General features: G+C 44.8%; 1 protein-coding gene across 4 annotated transcripts in view; it reads right to left on the reverse strand.

Annotated features, from left to right (window-relative positions):
- The window catches only part of PARD6A (par-6 family cell polarity regulator alpha), a 201,255-nt gene that overhangs the window by 72,315 nt on the left and 106,062 nt on the right, over window positions 1-22,878 (reverse strand). For 2 of the 4 annotated variants that reach the window (XM_029608837.1, XM_029608836.1), the window contains exon 3: window positions 3,332-3,403. The exons of the other annotated variants lie outside the window; for them this stretch is intronic. In XM_029608837.1, the coding sequence (XP_029464697.1) occupies window positions 3,332-3,403 (72 nt within the window). The remainder of the gene's footprint in view (window positions 1-3,331; window positions 3,404-22,878) is intronic. 4 annotated transcript variants of the gene reach the window in all.

Below are 22,878 nucleotides of genomic sequence, written 5' to 3' on the forward strand. Positions count from 1 at the left end.
GGCAATGGAGAGTGAAGTAACTTGCCCCAGGTCACAAAGAGCGGTAGAGGGATTTGAATCCTGGGTTCTCAGTCTGCTGCCGTAACCACTAGACTGTGGCAAAGATAGCTTTTTTTTTTTTAAAGTTGAAGGTGATTAAGAGATTGAAGCTTTTTTTTTTTTTTTTTATCTCATGTTGATTTGAGAATGCTGCCCCTGTACCTCACTTTTCTTGGGTCTCCTCTCCCAGGCTAATACAGGCTGCCAGTCTCATTTCTGGTTACTTTTATCGGGATCACATTACCATACCTGGGAACGCTCCAGGTTTTCCTCCGAGACGCAGGACATTTGCATGAACTGCCGGGTCGCAGGGGAAACGCCGAAAAGCTCCCGGCCTCTGCTTACTGCTCCGGCCCCGTCCTCTGGTCTTCAGTAAGCCTGCAGGTAGGGGGAGGTGTAAACCCGGAGCGCGTGCACTGCAGGCAGCATGTGAGGAGAAACTGCAGCTGTGATTCCAGGACTTGGGAACTTAGCTGAGAGTAAAGTTGCACCAAGTTCGTGAGCTGTGACTTAAGGAGGGGGAGGGGAGCAAAGAGTGCTGGGATCAGAGAGGGAGGAAGGAAAGGAATCCTGGGGTCACCCACGCAGGCGGGAAAAAGTGGTGGTGGTGGTGAAGAGGGATAGAGCGGATTAGTGGGGAGGGGATGGACACAGAGAAAGTTGATAGGATGATAGTGAAAGGGGGTAGAGTCCGGAGTAATCTAAGGAAATGTTTCTTTACAGAGGGTGGTGGATTCATGGAACAGCCTCCCAGGGCAGAGAGTGGAGACATGAACAGCATCTGAATTCAAGAAGGCATGGGACAAGCACAGGGGTATCTCTGAGGAAGTGGTAGGGATCGTATTGCTGAGCAGTTGGTGTGGACGGGCAGACCAGATAGGCCAGCACGTTTCTATGATACACATTATGCCTTCCTCTTACCTCCCATCCATTCCTGCAACCCCATTCATCAGTAGCAATCTCAGGGTGACCACAACTCAAAAATTCCCAGATATGTATATTATTCCAATCTTGAAAGATTTACCTTTTGTTGTCCACTGTGTGGCATGTGAAATGTAAGATTGTTACCATGATTTATATGTCTTGCATGGGAGACGCATCTAGTTATTTGAAATCTGTTCTTACTGAGTATGTTCCTAGACATCTCTCATGATCATGTACTCAGTAACAGTTATCCGTGCCTTTCTTTAAACAGAGTGAAACAAATTTTTAGGGGAAGGAGAGAAAGGTTTCATACAATTTCACGTCATTGCATCCTGCAATGTTTAGCATTTTTAATCACGAACCAGCCTCCTCCAACCTGTGAATATTTTTTCTATTTTTAACGTGATATAATTTAGTGAAAAAATGACTTAAAACTGTTCCTTGAAATATTTTTAGAATTTTTCTATCCACAATTGGGTTTACTTTCAAACCTCCTGTTTTTCAAGAAAGTCCCGAACAATTCTCAAATAACGCCAATACACAGTTTTTTTTCAATTTTGCGACTGAGAGACTCCTCATCATTTGTCTGTATTCAAAATCTTCCTTGAGGATTTTTCCACCCACAATGGGGCTTCATTGAACCTCCTCTTTTTTTTCAACAAGTACAAGAACGGAACTCGATATCGCCGACACTTAGTTTTTTTCAATTCTCAAGCAGGGAACTTCCCCGTCACTTATCTGTGCACGTTTCAGCTGTTAACTCCATGTCCAAATCCCGACAAGGCCTCGTTTCGAATCGTGGATTCTTCATCAGGGGACAGCAATCTTAATGTCACTGTTTGAAAACTGTTCGGCGTCTTCACACAATTTAAATCGCCAAATACATGGTCGCCATTTTAATTTAAAGCCCCGGGGTGGCGTTTCTCTTTTATCCATTCAACGCTGCCTCAATTGTAAATTGTATGAAACCTTCCTCTCCTTCCCCTAAAAATTTGTTTCACTTTGGTGGTGGATAAATAATTTAGATTTAACAGTATCTTTAAATATTGAGAGATTTTTTCTCCTGATTGGAAAATGTTATAAAAATTGATTGAAGATCGATTAGAGGTGATAACCGATTTCATGTATTGATGAACATTTATATCCCTCGAAAAATATTTTTGTGAATAGTTTGTTTTTGGTTTCTTTAAACAGAGTCATTTAGCCGAGTCTCATTTGAGAACATTTGCAATTGCTGGTCCTATTTTGTGGAATGCACTTCCAATAGAATTAGGATTGGAAGAGAGTTATTTGACCCTTTCAGAAAAAAATTAAGGCGCATTATTTTACCCAAGCTTATGTAAATTACTAAATTCGGAGCCAATTGGAATACTGCTGATTGTAGCATTGTTGATCAGTGTATCATTTTTAGTGATGATATTTTATTGTGTTGAGTGTAGTGCTGGGGGGATTTTAGGATGATGGCTATTAATGTAATATGGTGTTTTATAGTGTAGTCTTTTATTTGGTTGTTTGTGTTCTTATTGTACTCTACAGAGGATTATGTTAGGACTGGAAGAATATAAATATCATTTTGAATGAATGAATAAGTTGGAATATAAGTTCAAAATTCAGGACTGCCAAAAGTCCCGCTCAAAAAACAGAGTCATCTGGCAAATCTGTTCCATACCAGAAAGCAGAGACAGCCCGATGTGCAAAAACCATTTGTTTATTGTAAAGATTTCTAAACCCGCACCCTTCTAGGCTCAACAAGCAGATATTTTAACGGGGACATAAGTGAAGTATTTCATGACAACAATATTTAGATAACAAAGATTTCGGCTCTGTTTTAAAAGTTCAATTCTTAACCTATGCAGAAATGGACACAAAGGTAAACACCAGGCAAACGTTTGGTATTTTTTTGCTGTTACTGCACACAAAGGGCAAGGCAGGCAGAGCCAATGCTGGGTATGCCCTCACTACTGCATGCATGGAAATGTAGTCCTGGAACTCAGAACTGTACATCCAAACATGGAATGGGGTAAAACAAGGACTGGATTCACATAGCCTAGGGTTGCCACTTTGACTCCAGGCCAACCAAACAGGCTGATCCGGTTGTGTTCTTGTCCCATGGCATGCGCTGAAATATTATTCTGATTTTCCTATTGAGTTCCCTAAGATGGTCAGAACTGCAAATCCATGTAAACCATGGGACAAAACCAGGACCGGATCAATGTGTTCGGTTGGCCTGGAGTGAGGTGGCAACCCTAAACTGCCCCTGATGATACATACAGGCTATCATTTGATCTCCTGGCTGGGAGTGTCTTTTAAACAGAACTTTAAAAAATCAAACAGCATATAAAAGGAAAATCTAAACAAGATGACTCACGTTCAAACGAGCCCTGAGGGACTGGAAAGCTGCACTTTTCCTTCAATAGCCATTTTACCGCCCTGGGGACATCTTTAGGTTTAGATAGAAAATAAAGGAGAAGAATTAATGTCCCAGTCACTTTTGGACATTCGAGAACACCATAAACCCTGCTCAGCATTTCTCAATCCAGCTATGTGTGAATAGATTTGTGGTAGCCGGGGTCACTGGGAAAACTAACTGGCGGGCAAGCCCTCAGCTGTATCTAGCGTCGCCAAGTCAAGTGGACTTTTTTTGATATGACACAATGGCCTTCAGACATGGGCTTATTGTAACTCTCACTCTGGAGACAACAACTTACTTGTAGGTTGATAGATTTTCATGTGTCTTCAAAATATAAGCACATTACATAAACAAAACAATATCGGGAACTCACTAGTAATACTGTCAATCTTATTTTTAAAAGGGTTATGGGTTTCACTGAACTTTGGAATATTTGTTTCAATCCGGGTTGCCACCTCATCTCAGGTGCAGTTCAGACCTGCATGGATTGGTAGAGGAATGGCCTAGTGCTTTGAGAAGCAGATTGAGAAATACGGAAGCCAAGGTTTGAACCCTGCTTCCCCCACTCATACTTCCTGCGACCTTTGGCAACTTACTTTTATCCTACAATTGCCTCAGGTATTGTAAGAATTCTGGGACAGGGAACCTCTAATTGTACCTGAATTGTTACTCACTTTAAGCAAGGGTTCAAAAAGGTGAGTGCTTGAACATAAGAACATAAGAACTTGCCATGCTGGGTCAGACCAAGGGTCCATCAAGCCCAGCATCCTGTTTCCAACAGAGGCCAAACCAGGCCACAAGAACCTGGCAGTTATCCAAACACCAAGAAGATCCCATGCTACTGATGCAATTAATAGCAGTGGCTATTCCCTAAGTATAATTGATTAATAGCCATTAATGGACTTCTCCTCCAAGAACTTATCCAAACCTTTTTTGAACCCAACTACACTAACTGCACTAACCACATCCTCTGGCAACAAATTCCAGAGCTTAACTGTGCGTTGAGTGAAAAAGAATTTTCTCCGATTAGTCTTAAATGTGCTACTTGCTAACTTCATGAAATGCCCCCTAGTCCTTCTATTATTTGAAAGTGTAAATAACCGAGTCACATCTACTCGTTCAAGACCTCTCATGATCTTAAAGACCTCTATCATATCCCCCCTCAGCTGTCTCTTCTCCAAGCTGAACAGCCCTAACCTCTTCAGCCTTTCCTCATAGGGGAGCTGTTCCATCCCCTTTATCATTTTGGTTGCCCTTCTCTGTACCTTCTCCATCGCAACTATATCTTTTTTGAGATGCGGCGACCAGAATTGTACACAGTATTCAAGGTGTGGTCTCACCATGGAGTGATACAGAGGCATTATTACATTTTCCGTTTTATTAACCATTCCCTTCCTAATAATTCCTAACATTCTGTTTGCTTTTTTGACTGCCACAACACACTGAGCCAACAGAACCTCATTTCCATCTATGCAATGTTACAAAGCCAGGACTAGATCAGCTGACCTAGGATAAGGACCCATGTGCCTACATTTACAACTACACAGAGATTATTCCCCTATTTTTATACCCACTTCCAGTTCACTCAGCCCAGTTGCTGTGTACAAAATGTCCACAAATAGGGGAGGGGGCCATTTAACAGTCATAGGCCCTAAATCTGGCCACTGGGTGTTACCACTGCATGATAACTGGGACTAACAGCACCTGCAACCTGTACCTCAGAGCTATGAACATTACTTCTGCAGCATCTCCAGCCCTGGCTAATCTGGGGAGAGGAGAGCCTGATCCAAGAATCAAACCCAGCCCTGGAGAATTCCCTTCAGTTTTTTAAATAATATACCATCACAAAGTAACTGATATATCCAAAATGCATTCATTAAACTAATAAAATGTATTGCACTTATCTGACAAAAGTCAGGTCTGCTGCATTAAATGTTTTTGCTCGTGTTGTCTCTCTCCCAACACCGCAGACACAGTTTAGACCATATTCTCCAGGAATAAGAAGCTGATAACAAGAGAGATCTGATTTGCTATCTGGTGTTGTGTTTTGACAGTTCCCTATGAATTATATCTAGGGTTATTTCTGGAGATGTCAGAACAATCCTGGAGGACTGGCAAGGAAGCATTCAGTTTTACCTAAGCAGGCCGGAAAGATAGCAGAAGCATGATCTAGAAGCATATGATTACCTTTTAAAATGCCCTATTTGAAAGGTTCACTGAGTATTGGGGCTGCCAGAAAGAATGGCAAATTGATTAATAAGAACATTAGAAATCCTAGCAGTGTGGTCAGTCTGGCAGGCTACCGGGCAATGACAGAATTTAGAAGTACTAGCAGAACTGCAGGTGCTCCTGTACATACCTGGGAACTTTTGATATTCACTCACCCTAACGGGCTGATGCAGAGAAATGGGTTCAGCCGAAAGCACAGGTTTACCTGCTCTTGAATGCTTGTTTTCAAGCCCATGTTATAAGGTGCGCTGAAGCTGCCATGGGTTTGTGTGCGCGTTTGTATGCGTGTTTTGCAGCGCAAAGCCCTTTATGGGGATGTAATAAGGGTTCTGTGTGCAGGAAAAAAGCGTGTTCGAACGCGCTTACAGACCTGTGGCTTTTACTGTGCGAATGCATGCTAATGGCAGGCCAAGGAGGCGATTACCTGATCGTAGGCAATGCAGGGAACCGTGCTAAAGCTAGTGGAGATTTTTTAATGCGGGTTTTTTACTGCCACAGTCAGGGCACGAGTTAAGTGTCAGCGCCGAATCGGGGGTCCATTTTATTCCATTGCTTGCATTGGTGTAGTGTGGTTGTGTATCCGTGCAGCTCTGGTGTGATTTCTATGATGGAGATTTCAGATTGTGTCTAGCTATTCCTGATGCTGTGGTATATTCTGCGGGTTCGCCAAAGGATGACAGCAGCAAAAGGTCGTGACAGGAGAGAGAGGATCCGAAGGGAGCAGGTGGAGAGGAAGGGATTGTGAGGAGCAGGCTTTTCTGGCTGGAACAGGACACAGAAGGATATGGAGGGAGGAGATTTTTCATCCCAGGACCAAGCTTCTGGGAATGCTTAGGTCAGATGTCTGAGCACCAATGTCAGCAACCAAACGGCCAGATACGCAGCCATTGGAGCACCTATCTCGGTGCCCCGAGCGTCCAGATTCGCACCCGGCTGAGTGCCTGTCTCTGCAACCGAGCGGCCAGATACATGGCCATTGGAGCACCTATCTTGGTGCCCCGAGCGTCCAGATTCGCACCCGGCTGAGTGCCTGTCTCCACAACAGAGCGGCCAGATACATGGCCATCGAAGCGCCTATCTCGGTGCTCGAGTGTCCGGTTTCGCGGCCTGTGTCAGCAGCAGAGCATCCAGGTTGGTGCCTAGCTGAGCACCTGTCTCGCAGCCATGCAGTTATCATCCACATACGAAAGTTCGCTTTTATGTGCCGATTATTGGCGCGGCTTTTCAAGGCGGATACGGCCGCACATTACATAGGCCCTTACGGCGCTTAAGACTGCACGGATTTGTGCACACAAATCATTTGCATAATTTATTTAATTTTTTTACATCCTGTGGAAGCGGCAGCTGTAGCCGTACACAGTGATCAAAACCCTTGCTCAAAACTACCACCTGTTTTGCCACGGAGCTTATTACATCGGTCCTCCTTGTGAGCATAAACTTTTACTGCAGGGTACGTGTGTTCAGCTTAGTGCCAATGTTCCTTCTAAGGATTGGGTTGTTGTATGCAAACATTTTTGCTTGTGAGCAAACATTTTTTGTTTCATTACCTTATGAGCACTACTTTTCTTTGATGCAAAAAGCCTATCAGTTTTATGCTCACAACAACCCAGTTCTTAGAAGGAATGTTGGTACCAGCAAGCACACAAACTTTCTCACATACACACACTTAACACATTTGCATATTCACTCTCATTCTCCCTCTCACATATACATACTCATTCTCACAAACACACACACTCACTCTCATTCCTTTCATTCACTCCCCAGAATCTCGTGTACATGCACACTCACTCAGTTCTCTTCCTCTTCCACCCAAGCACTCTCATTTGAGTAACTGCAAACCCTTCACTGCAAAACACTTTGAGAAGTAACACAAACCCCTGCAAAAAAAAGGCATCTAGAACCTTGCCATACCATACCATCACTATCTCAGGATTCAAAACAGCAGCACCTTATCTATAACACGGCAGCAATGCAAATATTATACCATGCCCTAGAACACTAATACACCACCTACTGCGGTTAACAGAACAAGCTATACTGCTTCAAAGCCCTACAGAAAAACTATATGCCAGCAGAAATTCTAGGGATGTGAATCGTGTCCTCGATCGTCTTAACTATCGATTTCGGCTGGGAGGGGGAGGGAATCGTATTGTTGCCGTTTGGGGGGGTAAAATATCGTGAAAAATCGTGAAAAATCGTTAAAAAATCAAAAAATCGAAAAACCAGCACATTAAAACCCCCTAAAACCCACCCCCGACCCTTTAAATTAAATCCCCCACCCCCAAATAACTTAAATAACCTGCGGGTCCAGCGGCGGTCCGGAACGGCAGCGGTCCGGAACGGGCTCCTGCTCCTGCATCTTGTCGTCTTCGGCCGGCGCCATTTTCCAAAATGGCGCCGAAAAATGGCGGCGGCCATAGACGAAAAAGATTGGACGGCAGGAGGTCCTTCCGGACCCCCGCTGGACTTTTGGCAAGTCTCGTGGGGGTCAGGAGGCCCCCCACAAGCTGGCCAAAAGTTCCTGGAGGTCCAGCGGGGTCAGGGAGCGATTTCCCGCCGCGAATCGTTTTCGTACAGAAAATGGCGCCGGCCATACGCGTATGGCCGGCGCCATTTTCCGTACGGAAAATGGCGCTGGCAGGAGATCGACTGCAGGAGGTCATTCAGCGAGGGTTCCGGCGCCTCGCTGAACGACCTCCTGCAGTCGATCTCCTGCCGGCGCCATTTTCCGTACGAAAACGATTCGCGGCGGGAAATCGCTCCCTGACCCCCGCTGGACCTCCAGGAACTTTTGGCCAGCTTGTGGGGGGCCTCCTGACCCCCACGAGACTTGCCAAAAGTCCAGCGGGGGTCCGGAAGGACCTCCTGCCGTCCAATCTTTTTCGTCTATGGCCGCCGCCATTTTTCGGCGCCATTTTGGAAAATGGCGCCGGCCGAAGACGACAAGATGCAGGAGCAGGAGCCCGTTCCGCGTATGGCCGGCGCCATTTTCCGTACGAAAACGATTCACGGCGGGAAATCGCTCCCTGACCCCCGCTGGACCTCCAGGAACTTTTGGCCAGCTTGTGGGGGGCCTCCTGACCCCCACGAGACTTGCCAAAAGTCCAGCGGGGGTCCGGAAGGACCTCCTGCCGTCCAATCTTTTTCGTCTATGGCCGCCGCCATTTTTCGGCACCATTTTGGAAAATGGCGCCGGCCGAAGACGACAAGATGCAGGAGCAGGAGCCCGTTCCGGACCGCTGCCGTTCCGGACCGCCGCTGGACCCGCAGGTTATTTAAGTTATTTGGGGGGGGTTCGGGAGGGGGGGGGGATTTAATTTAAAGGGTCGGGGGTGGGTTTTAGGGGGTTTTAGTGTGCCGGCTCACGATTCTAACGATTTATAACGATAAATCGTTAGAATCTGTATTGTATTGTGTTCCATAACGGTTTAAGACGATATTAAAATTATCGGACGATAATTTTAATCGTCCTAAAACGATTCACATCCCTAAGAAATTCTGCACCTGTGTTACACATGCAGAACACAGACAGACCCTTACCTCATATAGAATAAGGGACCAGAAATTAGAAACAGAAATATGCAGACAAAAATAAAATGGAAAGCCTGAGAAATCAGACATTGAGCAATGGAATACTGAAGAAAGAACAAAATATAAATATGTAATGCACATTCCCAAAGATGCCATATGGCAATCACTAAAAATTCAAAATATTTTTTTTTTACCTTTGTTGTCTAATCGTAGTTTTCTAATCAGTTGGTCCCAGGCTTTTTTTACCACATTCCTTTTCTCGGTCTTTTACCAATTCTTTTTATAGGATCTCAGTTTTTTCCTGTTTCTTCTCTCTTCACCTGTCTTCTTCCCTTCCTCTCTCAAACACACACTCAGGCTCTGATTCTCACATGCTGTCTCTCTCATACACACACACACACACACACACACACATACTCACATGCTGTCTCACACACAGGTTCCCACTCTCCCATGCTGTCTCGCACACAGGCTCTCTCTCACACATACAGGCTCTTGCATGCTCTCTCTCTCACACACTGGCTCCTACTCTCACATGCTGTCTCTCAATATCTCTCTCACATACACACATTAGCTTTCACTTTCACATGCTGTTTCTCTCATATGCTGTCTCACTCTCACAGAGGCTCTCATTCTCACATGCTCTTTCATACAAATACACATGCTGTCTCACACATACACACACAGCTCACATGCTGTCTCTCTCACATACATATATTCCGGCTCTCTCCCACATGCTGTCCCATACACATACAAACACATAGACACACAGGCTTTCACTCTCATATGCTATCTCTCACACACACAGTCTCTCAACTCTCTCTCTCTGCAGGGCCTCAGACTCCCTCTCCACTCTGGGCCTCCTCTTCTTGGGCTGCCACGAAAGGGGATCCATGGTGGCCCTGCCACAGACATTGCTCCATTTCTGCACATTGGCCGACAATCCTCCTCCTCCATTCCTTCATTGCTCTTTCAACTTTTTTCTGCTGGGTAGAAAGAAGGAGGAGCACCCAGGGTTTTGGGGCCTCTTCTTTTCTTCCTGCCATTTGTGATGGGCTCCACCACGGCCCCGCCATTCTTCTAACTTCGGGCCACAGTGGAATGGGCTTCACCGCGGCCCCAACAGTGTTCCTGCATAGGGGGGAGGGGTGTGTGTTAAAGCTGTTTAGAGCCGCAAGAAAGGTTGTGCTTGGCTGTGCACGCATGTAGCATAGACGGAACCGTGCTTAGCACACTTGCATGAAAATTTCATGCTAATGAGGTCATTAAGTACGCTCCGCTAATGCAGAGAGTTGCACTAGCTGAACACACAATTTTTTAACACTGAAAACCTTACGTCTTGGTCAGAGGTGATGTAAAGTTTCCAGCATGGCTGTACAGGCGCGTGGATTTTTTTTAAAGTTCTTCCCAATACTCCACCACTTAGCTGGATAAATATGGACTATATCTGGCTATCTGGCTGCAGTTTTCTGCTTCTTAGCTGGATAAGTACTGTAGCATGTGGGAGGAGAACTTATCCAGCTAAGTAGTGACAAACTACGCCCCATAGCTGGCTAAGTACTGTTGAATCTCCTCCAACTTCCTTCTGCCGAGCTGGGACAGGGATCTCCTCTTTCATCTTCTGCACTATGGGGCCAACTACCTATTTCAGCTTTCTTCTGCCCCATAGGGGTCCTTTGATTTTCTCCTGCTTTTTCTGTCCTACAATGCTGAACAATCTCTTCCACGATCCTTCCTCCTATAGGGGCCCCCAAGCATCCCTCATTTCCTCTTCTGCTGCTGGGGCCTGGTGCTCCTACTCTTCCCTCTCCCCCCTCCTCTGCACACACAGGTCAAGCAATGCTTTCTTCCAGGGCCTGCTTCTGCAGTAGCACCAGGAGTTTTTGGATGTTGGCCCGGAGACCCATCAATTTCTTTAGAATTCTAGAGTCTGGGAGGCCGGATACTTGGACAATAGCCATACTAGTATGGGCAGCTATTTAGATAAGGCTGAAACGACAGAAATAAACTAGCAGATGAGTATGCTTGGCAGGCTGTGTGGGGGACCTGAGACACTACATGTCTGAGCAGCAGCAGCCATGCTAATATTCAGGCCTATCCAGTACCGAGCGGTAGGAAGAGCTGCGTTAGTGCCTACGGCACCCGCGGTTACCGCCCGCACAGTGCAGCTCACCTACCGCTCGATCCTGAACACTAATTATATGTAAATGTAAACCGCGTCCGTAATGCCTTAGTCCCGTGCAACCCATTTTACTGGATAGAGCGCCTATACAGTATCCTGGGTGCGCGGGCCTAAGGCTTCACGCCACGCTGGTATCTGTCATTTCAAATGTCATTTGAAATGACAGATACCAGGAAGCGAAAAAACCAAAAGCAAAAAGTAAGTCGCTTCGCCGCTTCACTCTTCCCTCCTCCCGGAGCAAGGCTGCTTTTCGCGCCCGGGAGGAGGGAAGAGTGAAGCGGCGAAGCGACTTACTTTTTGCTTTTGGTTTTTTCGCTTCCTGGTATCTGTCATTTCAAATGACATTTGAAATGACAGATACCAGCGTGGCGTGAAGCCTTAGGCCCGCGCACCCAGGATACTGTATAGGCGCTCTATCCAGTCAAGATCCCAAAAGTAAGTCGCTTTTGGAAAAAAAAAAAATTGTCGCTTTTGAAAAAAACAAAACAAAATTGCTTTTGGTTTTTTTTTTGCTTCGCCGCTGTCTTCGCCGTTGCTTCGCCGCTGTCAGTGTGCCCCCTCTTCCCGGAGCAAGGCTGCTTTTCGCGCCCTGCTCCGAGAGGAGGGAGGACACTGACAGCGGCGAAGCAAAAAAAAAAAGAAAAGTCGTTTTGCTGTTGCAGTCTCCGTGGCAACCCCAGTCCGGACATCGGAGGGGGGCTGCAATGTTTTTTTCGCTTTTTTTTTTTTTTTTTTGGCTTCGGGAGCAGGGGAGAGGACTGGGGCTGCCACGGAGACCGGCACCCATGATCGCGGCGGGGGCTGGGGGAAAGCTTGCCATCTACCCTTACCCCTGCCTCTACCGCAGGGGTCAGGGTAGGCAGTAAGTTTGCAGGTTAAACGCGCGACAAAACGGCAGGGAAAACTAGCGATAGTCGGGGCGCGGGTTACGGGATGCTAGGGAATAGCTAATTCGCTCGTTTGCATGCAATATACATGCCGCGGGCGGAAGGGGTTGCCCGGGGAATTTAGGACGCGATAGGAGTAGGTTAAAGGGGATTCGGGATCGCAGGAAGGGCTAACGCGGCTGAAAACGGAGTAAAAAGCGGCTTAGGAGCAGGGTAAACGCGGCCGCACTTTACAGGATAGGCCTGATTGATAGCTATTTAATTAGAGAGCATCGTGGTTAAGTACACCTACAGTAGCTGAATGTAATCCAATTTGAAGTGACTGAAAGCCAGAATATAAATAAGTAAAATAATAAATAAATAAATGAGGTATAAGAAGGTAAACTAAGTGGTGGATGATACATGCTTATCCCTCCAAAAATGATAGCGTACAAATGAGGAAGTCAGCAAAAACTGTCCTGAAGGAGAAGAGATCTTACGAGCGGCCATGCTCTATTGTTTGAATGGTTAGCGATGTGGACAGCTGTAGCTAGGCAGGCCAGATGGGTCAGCTGCTCTTTCTCCGCTATCCTTTCTTATGTTATCATGAAGGCACGCAGCCAGATCTGAGGAAATAAGGAATTTCTCAGTTGTACCTGGAGAGGAGAGGAGGCACAGCTGTACTCGAGCAAGCACAGATGCCCTCAGTACTCCCTGGGCAGCCGGGGCTAGGAGAAGCATTGAATAATGCCAGCCAGGGGAGAGGAAATGATTTACACAGCTCCTGTCAGGGGTCATTAAACACATTACAGAGAACACACTCATTTGCATCATTGCTTAGCTGATTTCTCCTCTCTCTCTCTCTCTCTCTGATGCTTCTCTCACTGCTAATAACCCTTTGATGTCTAGAGCGGCAGGTTAAACTAGTCCGGCATTACTGCCTAATGCCGAGCACAGCCTATGCCGGCTCAGGGGCTCTCCTGATCACCTATGAATGCATGGGCCTGATCATGGTCTGCAGCAGTGAGCGCAGTGGCCATGGTGTCTCTAACACAGTGAAAGCAAGAAATGCAGCTTTGCTTCTCGGGACAGACTGTAACATCGGCTGACCCAGTACCACCAAGCGCTTAGCAAGGTTCTGATGTGCTGCAGGGCCAGCTGGGATGGGAGACATCAGACGCACGTTGGTAACGCTAACAGATGAGCTGTGACATCCCAAATAGTCTTCTAGGGTCAGCAGGGTTATTGAATAAGCTCCAGGTCCCTGGGGAGAGGTAAGCCACTTCCTATGGACCCACTTCTATGGACCTACAGTTCTGTTTTTCTTGGAGCTTAGAGGTATCTGCAAGCCTGGAAGCCCAGAGCGGGGAGGCAGGAAAGGGGTGAAAAATTTCCTGCTCCAGATCTCCAAAACCAACCTCCTATTCCAGTCATCCAATCCTCCAATGCAGTCATTATGGAGACCAAGCCTATGCGCCAGGCCTCGCTCCCCCTCTGGGCTTCTGTGTCCATGGGACCTGTGGCCACAGGGTTGGTCCCTGTGCTCATCGCATCATAGGATCACATCGCTGAAGCGCGGGTTGGAGGTGCTGCCCAGCAGGGATTACAGAATCACTGGGGAGTGAGGGGAGACAGGTGGGGGGCTGGTGGCAGCGGCATGGCACTGCCACTAACAGCATCTGCCTAAACCTGACACTGGATATCTGATAACTCTATGGATCATAAACGTTTTATGTGCAGATGTCCACCCCAGAGTCCTACCTGGGAAGCCTTATGAGGGAGAGGAGAAGGGATCTCTGTGATTGTAACTAGAGAGGGCTTGTTTGGAGACGTGGCGGAAGCTGAAGGGAATGAGGGTCTGGTAAAACTCACAGGATAAATATACTCCATCATTAGGGACCGATCTTTGTAGCTGCTGGTGCTGTACCTGTACTGAGAGGGGACTGTGACTGTGTGGAAAACAGTAACAGATATAAAAGAAGAACCTGCTATGGCCTCATCTGATATTCCACTCAAAAAAACATTTCTAGGGGTTCAAATTGACTCAAATTTGAGTAATCTTCCTAAAATTGCTTCTGTTGTAAATGCTGCATTCTTCTTTTTCCAGTATATTAGGAATCTCCAACTGTTGCTTTGTAAACAGGATCTAAAGCTTTTGGTGCATGCCTTACCTGTTTCCTGATTTGACTGTTGTAATAGCTTGTAACTTTGTTTGCCACTGACTCAGAATTCAGCTGCAAGATTGATGTTTGGGGCCTGCAGGTATTTTTTTTTTTAATTCATAGATTTACAGTCCACAATTTGCAGAGCACCAATGCGGATTACAACCAACATACACAGTAATAAATACATAGAGTTGAAATAAATATACAACAATCATTAATTAAAAACATCTATGAACAAAATATTTTCAGCACCTTTGGTAATTTCATATAATCAGTTATAGCATTCTAAAATTCAGTACCCAGTACAGAGAAACCTTTACACCTGGATCCGATTAACCTTACAGATGCAATAGACAGAACTGTTAATAAATGCTGAGAGGCAGAGCGCAATGGGTGAGCAGGCACGTAGGAAGCTAACTTTTCTTCAAACAAAAAGACTCAAATACAAAGACTTATGCACTAAGGTTAACAACTTAAACCTCATCCTCTGCTTGATTGACAGCCAATGCAATTTTATCAGAAAAGAAGAAATACTTACTTTCAATCAAATATTAATCTAACAGCAGCATTTTGAATAAGCTGCAATAGGTGCAGTAAAAGTGTAGGTAATCCTCCATACAATGAATTACAATAATCAAGTTGGACTTGAATCACTAGCCCAAATTCTGACAGAGGGAGAATTTGCTTCAATGGATGCAATAATCACAATTTTAAAAATGCAACTTTAAATACTGTCTTCACTTGTGCCATTAAAGTAAACCTTGAGTCCAAGACCATACCTAAGTTCCTAGCCTCAGAGCAAATATATATTTTATTCAAATCTGGGGTAAATAATCTTACATCATTTGGCATAAGTAAGGTCTCTAATCGTAATATAAAGGTTTTTGCAATATTTAGTATCAGATTGTCACTAAACCAACAACCTACACATTCCAAAAATGATTAAAAGCAACCTCAGGAGAGCCCGTGATCCGATGCGCGGTGAGCTGTACTGCTGACTTGCTCCCAGTGCCCCCTCTGTTTAAAGCTTTATTGCTGCGGATTTCGGCGATTTGGGGCCAACACTTTGCTTCCCAGTGGTTTTTTCAACAGTTTATGGATGATTTTCTCCTCTGGGGCAGCACTGATATGTCAGCAAAACCGCAACGCGACAAAAAAAACATGTGGGCAAGTCTGCACACAACAAAATGGCTGACGGGCCCTCTGAGCCCACGCTCAGCTTCGAGTAATGGCACTCTGGTAGAGGAAATGACCAAAGCCGTGGAACAAGCCCTAGACACCCGTTTCCAGGCAATATCGCAGGAGATTGCATTGGGCAATGAAACCTCAAATGAAATTAAGCTCCAGGTGAAGGATCCACAAAAGCGAGTGGTGGAGGTGGAGTCTGAAACACAGGCCCTAAAAGAGATGCAAGGGACCTTGGAAAAACAGATCCTAACTTTGGAAGCCAAGGTAGATAATCTGGAGAATCGGGCACGGAAGAATAACCTGCGCTTTGTGGGCTTTTCGGAGTCACTGTCAGTGCCACGTGGAGCGCGTGCTTTGGCTGGGAGCTCGAACCCACGGCCTCGTACCATGACTGCGCGTTTCATGAATTTCACACATAAACGTGCGATCCTACAAGCCTATCGGAAAAAGTCTGCACTGTTACGGGTTGGAGGTAAAAATTTTGATCTTCCAGGATTACTCTGCTGTAGTCACGCATGTTACAGTTTTGGCTGCAGTGCAACCGCCTCACCACCAGGGGTCCCTCTAGTGCTGGCTTTCCGGACAGGCCCAGTCCATCTTATCTGTCCACTCTGTGCTCTGGGTGTGTCCTTATAACCCTGCCTGACAGTTGCCTCGGTGCTTCGGCATCGAGCTCACCTGGGCTCCCTGCTCTAGCCTTGCGCGGCCTTCGGGCCTTTCCTTGCCTTGCCCTGCGCGGCCTTCGGGCCTTTCCTTGCCTTGCCTTGCGCGGCCTTCGGGCCTCCTTCCTCGCTGTTCTCACCTGGCCTACGGGCCTTCTGACCTGCCTGCTCTGCTTACGGTGTGTGGCCTACGGGCCTTCTGTGTATGTGTGGCCTATGGGCCTTCTGACCTGCTTGCCCTGACTACGGTGTGTGGCCTACGGGCCTTCTGTGTATGTGTGGCCTACGGGCCTTCTGACCTGCCTGCTCTGCTTACGGTGTGTGGCCTACGGGCCTTCTATGTATGTGTGGCCTATGGGCCTTCTGACCTGCTTGCCCTGACTACGGTGTGTGGCCTACGGGCCTTCTGTGTATGTGTGGCCTACGGGCCTTCTGACCTGCCTGCTCTGCTTATGGTGTGTGGCCTACGGGCCTTCTGTGTGTGTGTGGCCTACGGGCCTTCTGACCTGCCCTGCTCTGCTTATGGTGTGTGGCCTACGGGCCTTCTGTCTGTGTGTGTGGAGCCTACGGGCCTTCTGACCTGCCTTGCCCCGCTTATGGTGTGTGGCCTACGGGCCTTCTGTGTGTGTGTGGCCTACGGGCCTTCTGACCTGCCTTGCCCTGCTTACTGTGCCCTGACCCAGCCTGAACTTAGACTCTGCTCATTGCCGCCTGCCCCGACCCAGCCTGAACTTAGACTCTGCTCATTGCCGCCTGCCCTGACCCAGCCTGAACTTAGACTCTGCTCCTTGCCGCCTGCTCTGACCCAGCCTGGAACCAGACACTGTTTCTAGCTTCCTGTCTCTCTCCACCTGGAGCCACCCTGCTGGGTGGTGTTCACGCCTCCTGACCGGAGCCCAAGCGTAACAACGCAGAAGTGCAGAGAATTCTCTAAAAAAACCTGTATGGACTTATTCAATCGCCATATCCAATTCACCTTGCGATACCCAGCAAGGCTTCGGCTGGACCATAAGGGATGCTGTAAATTTTTTGACTCAGCGGCATATGCGCAACAATTCTTAGAATCATTAATGGAGAAATGACAGACATGGGCAGTCTTACACTATCCACGTGCTTATGCTTCTTATGTTGATAATGTGCTGGTCCATTACAGATATAAGTCACAGTTATATGCCTTATGTGCTGGTTTCTATCTAAATACTCATTTATTAGAAAGCTAATACTGTTTATGTTCTAAGAGTATGTTGTTTCTCTTAACTAGTTAAGTGGGCATTTATAAGTAATGATGGAGCACAGAGGGGGCACTGGTATGGATGGTAGATGTGGTTTCTGTATCTCCTTGTCTTGGGGGTAATTGGTTTCGTTGGTGGGAGAAAGGGTGGGGCAGAATGCAGCGGGGGTGGGGGCGTGAGGGGTCGGGTATTTTCCTGGTTTCCGAAGAAAGTAACATGGTTCTATCCAAGCAAGGTACTCTGTACTCTCAGGGTTGATTATGGGAGGTCTCAATGGGAGCTGGTCCTCTAGGCTGGGGAGGGGGAATTGGTGTCCAGTTAATATGGGTATGGAGCTCACATTGCGAGAATGCTCCTCATGGGTTCGAAAATGGTTGACACTATAAGGCTGCTTTCATGGAATGTACCAGGATTGGGATCCCCTGTGAAGCAGACCAAACTGCTGAAATCACTCTGCAGAAGGAAAGCTAAGATCATTTGGTTATAGGAGACACACTTAAATGATTTGGAACATGGTAAATTGGTCAGAGATTGGGTGGGAAATATTTTTTTATTCCTTTGCAGTAAACAGGAATGAGGGGTTGCAATTCTCATGGGTAAACAGGTGGCTTTTGACCATATCTCTACACATAAAGATTCTGAGGGACGGTATGTTTTTGTCACTGGAAAGCTATGGTCAAATCACCACAGTATGTAGTGTTTATGCCCCCAGTACATACAGTCATACATTCTTTGAAGGGTTGATGAGGTACTTGATTGTTTATGTTAAAGGTTCTTTGCTCTTAGCTGGGGATTTAAATTGTGTTGTGGATCCCACTGTAGAAAGATCTTCTCAGGTTTCTATACTCAGGCTGGGAAAAAATAAAGGTATTCCTTTTCTTTGTAAACACTTGCAACTCCTTGATGTCTAGTGGATTTTGCATCTCGACGAAAAGGATTTCACACGTATCCCGGGCACATCTGTCCATGTCTCGTATAGTTTATATACTGATATCGGAGACTACCTTTTCTAAAGTTGTTAAGACTGAAATAGGGTCCCTGGAGTTTTCTGATCATTCCCAGGTATGGGTGGATATAAGGATAGGGGGCCCTCAGATTGGTCAACGTAGAAGGAGGTTCCCTACTCATCTCACTGGAGATAATGAATTTCAGAAGTACCTCAAGCTTAAATGGAAAGAATATGAGGAACATAACTCCCAGTACATAAAAAAAACCTTTGTTATTTTGGGATACTGGAAAGGCTGTTATGTGGGGGGACATCACTTCACTTCATATATGATCTGGAAGGCTAAGTTATTGAATAAACGAATTATGGAGCTAGAGAAGGAGTTCCAAAAGGCTCTTTATTCTTTAAATTGTTATGTGCATCAAAAAACAATGAAGTCTCTCTTATATACCTCCCATAAACTATATAGATTCAGGAACAAAGCCGGATGTTTATTGGCCAACCTGGTTAAAATTAAAAAGGGGCATATTTATATTGAGGCACTGAAGGATCAACATGGGTATGACAAGCAATCGCTGAGAAAATTTGTAAGATTTTTTGGTCCTTTTATGAACAGCTTTACAAGGATGACACAGTAGAGGGGGCTCGCTTGGCAGAAAATAGCTTCTTTCAGGGTTTAAAGTTGCCAAATGTATCTGATCAACAGTTGTCTTGGTTAAATAGACCATTTAGTTTCTCAGAAATTCTGGAAGGTATAAATACAAGTACTTTACATAAAGCCCTAGGCCCAGATGGGTTAAATCCGGACTTTTATAGGATTTTAAGTAGGGATATGGGGAACTCTTAAGGAGTATTTTACCTTAGCGTTACTCCAGGGCTTTTTTTCCCAGAGAGGCTAAAAGGGCTTATATTATGGTGTTCCCTAAAGGGGGAAAGGATCCATACCATTCAGCCTCATATAGACCCATACCCCTCTTAAACTATGATTTGAAAATTTTTGCCAAAATCATAGCAAACCGCTTAAATCTGATACTGCCTACATTGATTTCCCAGAATCAGGCGAGATTTGTGAAAGGGAGGACGGTGAGTAAACACATTGTGAGATTGTGGATGGCTATGCTGCCGAGTAAGAAATCTCAAGTGCCAGCGCTATGCATGGGATTCAATGCTGAAAAGGCATTTGATCGTGTGGTCTAGCATATTTGTCCTCCATTCTCCATCACTAGGGGTTCGAGGGGGAAATAGTGTGAAATATCTCTTTATTATATCAAGAACCTAGCTCCATCGTCTTGGTGAATGGTTGTATGTTGACTGAATTCAAGCTACAAAGAGGGACGAGGCAGGGGTGCCTATTATCTCTGTTTCTTTATATCCTTTTCTTAGATCCATTATTGTGGAAAAATAGATGAATGCCCAGGGTTCAGGGATTTACATCAGGGGCAGAATGTTTTAGAATAGCTGCCTTTGCAGATGATGTCTTAGTCTTCTTGACAGACCCTGTTCATTTGCTCCCGAAAATGATGGCTGTGCAAATGGAATTTGGCTCATTTTCAGGTCTTAAAATTAATCTTGATAAATCAGAAGCCTTGGATGTCTTGGGATCCCTGAAAGCCCAATGGCCAGGCATCTTTCCTTTATGTTGGGTGGAAGTGGAAATAAAATACTTGAGGATTAAAATCCCGATTGATATTCATACTATATACGATTGTAATATCTTGCCGTTACTAACTAAGACAAAAAGAAAGTTGACGGAATGGTGGTTTCTGCCCCTTTCTTTATCTGGATGGATCCATCTTTTCAAGATGATGGAGCTACCTAGATGGTTATATACTTTGAAAATGTTCCCAGTCTGGGTTAAATGAAAATTTGATAGAGATCTTTAAGATCATGAGAGGTCTTGAATGAGTAGATGTGAATCAGTTATTTACACTTTCAAATAACAGAAGGACTGGGGGGCATTCCATGAAGTTAGCAAGTAGCATATTTAAGACTAATTGGAGAAAATTCTTTTTCACTCAATGCACAATTAAGCTCTGTAATTTGTTGCCAGTGGATGTGGTTAGTGCAGTTAGTGTAGCTGGGTTCAAAAAAGGTTTGGATAAGTTCTTGGAGGAGAAGTCCATTAACTGCTATTAATCAAGTTTACTTAGGGAATAGCCACTGCTATTAATTGCATCAGTGGCATGGGATCTTCTTAGAGTTTGGGTACTTGCCAGGTTCTTGTGGCCTGGTTTGGCCTCTGTTAGAAACAGGATGCTGGGCTTGACGGTCCCAGCGTCTGACCCAGCATGGCAAGTTCTTATGTTCTTAAAACATTTGTTGGAATTAGAAAGGGCACTAAGGAAATTTCTTTGGGGGGGGGGGGGTAAAATGGCCCGTTTATCTTTAAGTAAGATGCAGCTATCTTGGGAGGTGGGAGGGATGGATTGTCCCAATCTACCGAGCTACAATCTAGCATGTTTATTACAGCATGTCAAAGATTGGTTCACTAGCTCAGATGTGTTTTCTTTAACTAGCTTCCTACAGGCCTGGTGCGTGCTATTTAATTTAGGTAATTTATTACATGTTCCTGGCCATATTCTGCCAGATTATGTAAAATATCACCCTATCCTAATCATGTGCGGACAGGCATGGAAGATCCTTAGTAAGAAACCGTGTTCCCATTGGAAAGTTTTCCCTTTTCTCTCTATTGTTGGCCACCTGAGGTTTTCACCATGTCTAGAAATCTGGTCCTCATGAGATGGGCTAGGAAGGGCCTCACTTCCTTAAGGCAGTTCATCCACGAGGATACCAGAGTCGGTCTCTTTTTTTAAGAGCTCCGGTTACCAGTAACCTTTGATCTTTCTCATATGGAGTTCTGTGTTTATCTGCAAATTAGACATTTTATTGAACATGATCTACATACAAAGTCCAAAGTAATTAATGTCCACCTTTTTTATAAGGTTTTTTAATATACCACCTCGACAAAGGACCTCATGTGCATCTCTGATAAAGCCATAAAGATTATCCCATCACCCAACTCTGTGCATGACTTGGTTGATATTTGGAATCAGGAGATAGAAACTCCTACCTCAGTTCCAATATTAAAATCTTGTTTCAGGAAATGTAGTATTATCTCAGAAAATGTCTTACTGCGTGAGACCCATTTCAAATTTCTCAGATGTATGTTTGTCTCCATTATTTGGGCCTATAAAACTAAGCTGACTGCCTCAGATAAACATATCAAATGTATGGTAGCACAGAGTATTTTATTCCATTGTTTTTGGGATTGTGAAGTGATAAAGTCTTTCTGGAAGGCTATTTTGTGCTATCTAGAAGGATTGTGTTGTTTTTCTATTCCACCGACTTCCCATCTCTGTCTATTCAACTGCATGGGTACGATATATTCTAAAATTACAAAAGTGCAACAAATGTTTTTGCAAAAAGCTTTCCTGATGGTTAATAAATCCATTTTAGATCATTGGTTAAAATTGGAGAGACCTTCTCTTATATACTGGAAACAGAAGTTATATAAAATGGCAATTTTTTAACACATTTCTGCTCATCGTTCATCCAAATCTAAATATGATTTGTTTTTGGATTTCTGACATGCTTATATAATATCAATGACTGTGACAGCAAGTACTAGCCTGTTTGCTTTATTGTAGTAGTTTGACCATTATGTATGTGATGCTGGATAGAAATCTATTTCTTTTGCATAGTCCTCAAAGTTTTAGCCTAGTATTATGATTCTCAAAGACTCCCTTGTTATGTTGTGGGGCATTCCTGTTAATTTTCTTTTCTTTTGTTTCATATGTATTAAAATTTGGTCATATACCCTGCTTTGGATGCTTATATATTAGGGGAGGGAGGGTATTGGGAGGGGTGGGTTGGGACAAGGGTAAGCTGTGGGGAAACACTGCACATGTTTTGTTCTGTTCTGTCTTGTTGTTATGCTGTTCTTTTGTTGAAAACCTTAAAATAAAGTACATTAAAAAAAAGCAACCTCAGGGAACTTCCCTACTGTCTCATTCAGTAAATAAAACAGTACATCAGCATAATTTCTAAAAAATTACTGATAAAGTTGATAACTCAGCGGCTAAAGGTTGTAAAAATATGTTAAAAAGTACTGCCGATAAGGTAGACTCCTGCGGGAATCCCCATTCATTGGAGTACCACTTCGAACAATCAGTTCTAACACAGATCTTCTGGAAATTTTCACGTAAAAAAGAATAAAAACAATTTAATAATAATCTTCTAATCCTAATATCTGACAATCTCTTTAGTAATTTGGTATGCGAGATAGAATCAGAAGATGATCTTACATCTAATTGAATTAAAATTCCACTCTTCTTATGATCTAAATTGTGTTGGATTTCATCTAACAAGGATACTAAAAGTGTCTCAGTACCTCTCCCTCTAAAGAACCCAAATTGACCATCATGGAGAATATCATTGGTATCTAAAAAATCATCCATCTGTATTAGCACACATTTTTCTACAATTTTCACAATAGTACATA

This window comes from Rhinatrema bivittatum, chromosome 7, assembly GCF_901001135.1.
Source record: "Rhinatrema bivittatum chromosome 7, aRhiBiv1.1, whole genome shotgun sequence".
Lineage (NCBI taxonomy): Eukaryota > Metazoa > Chordata > Amphibia > Gymnophiona > Rhinatrematidae > Rhinatrema > Rhinatrema bivittatum.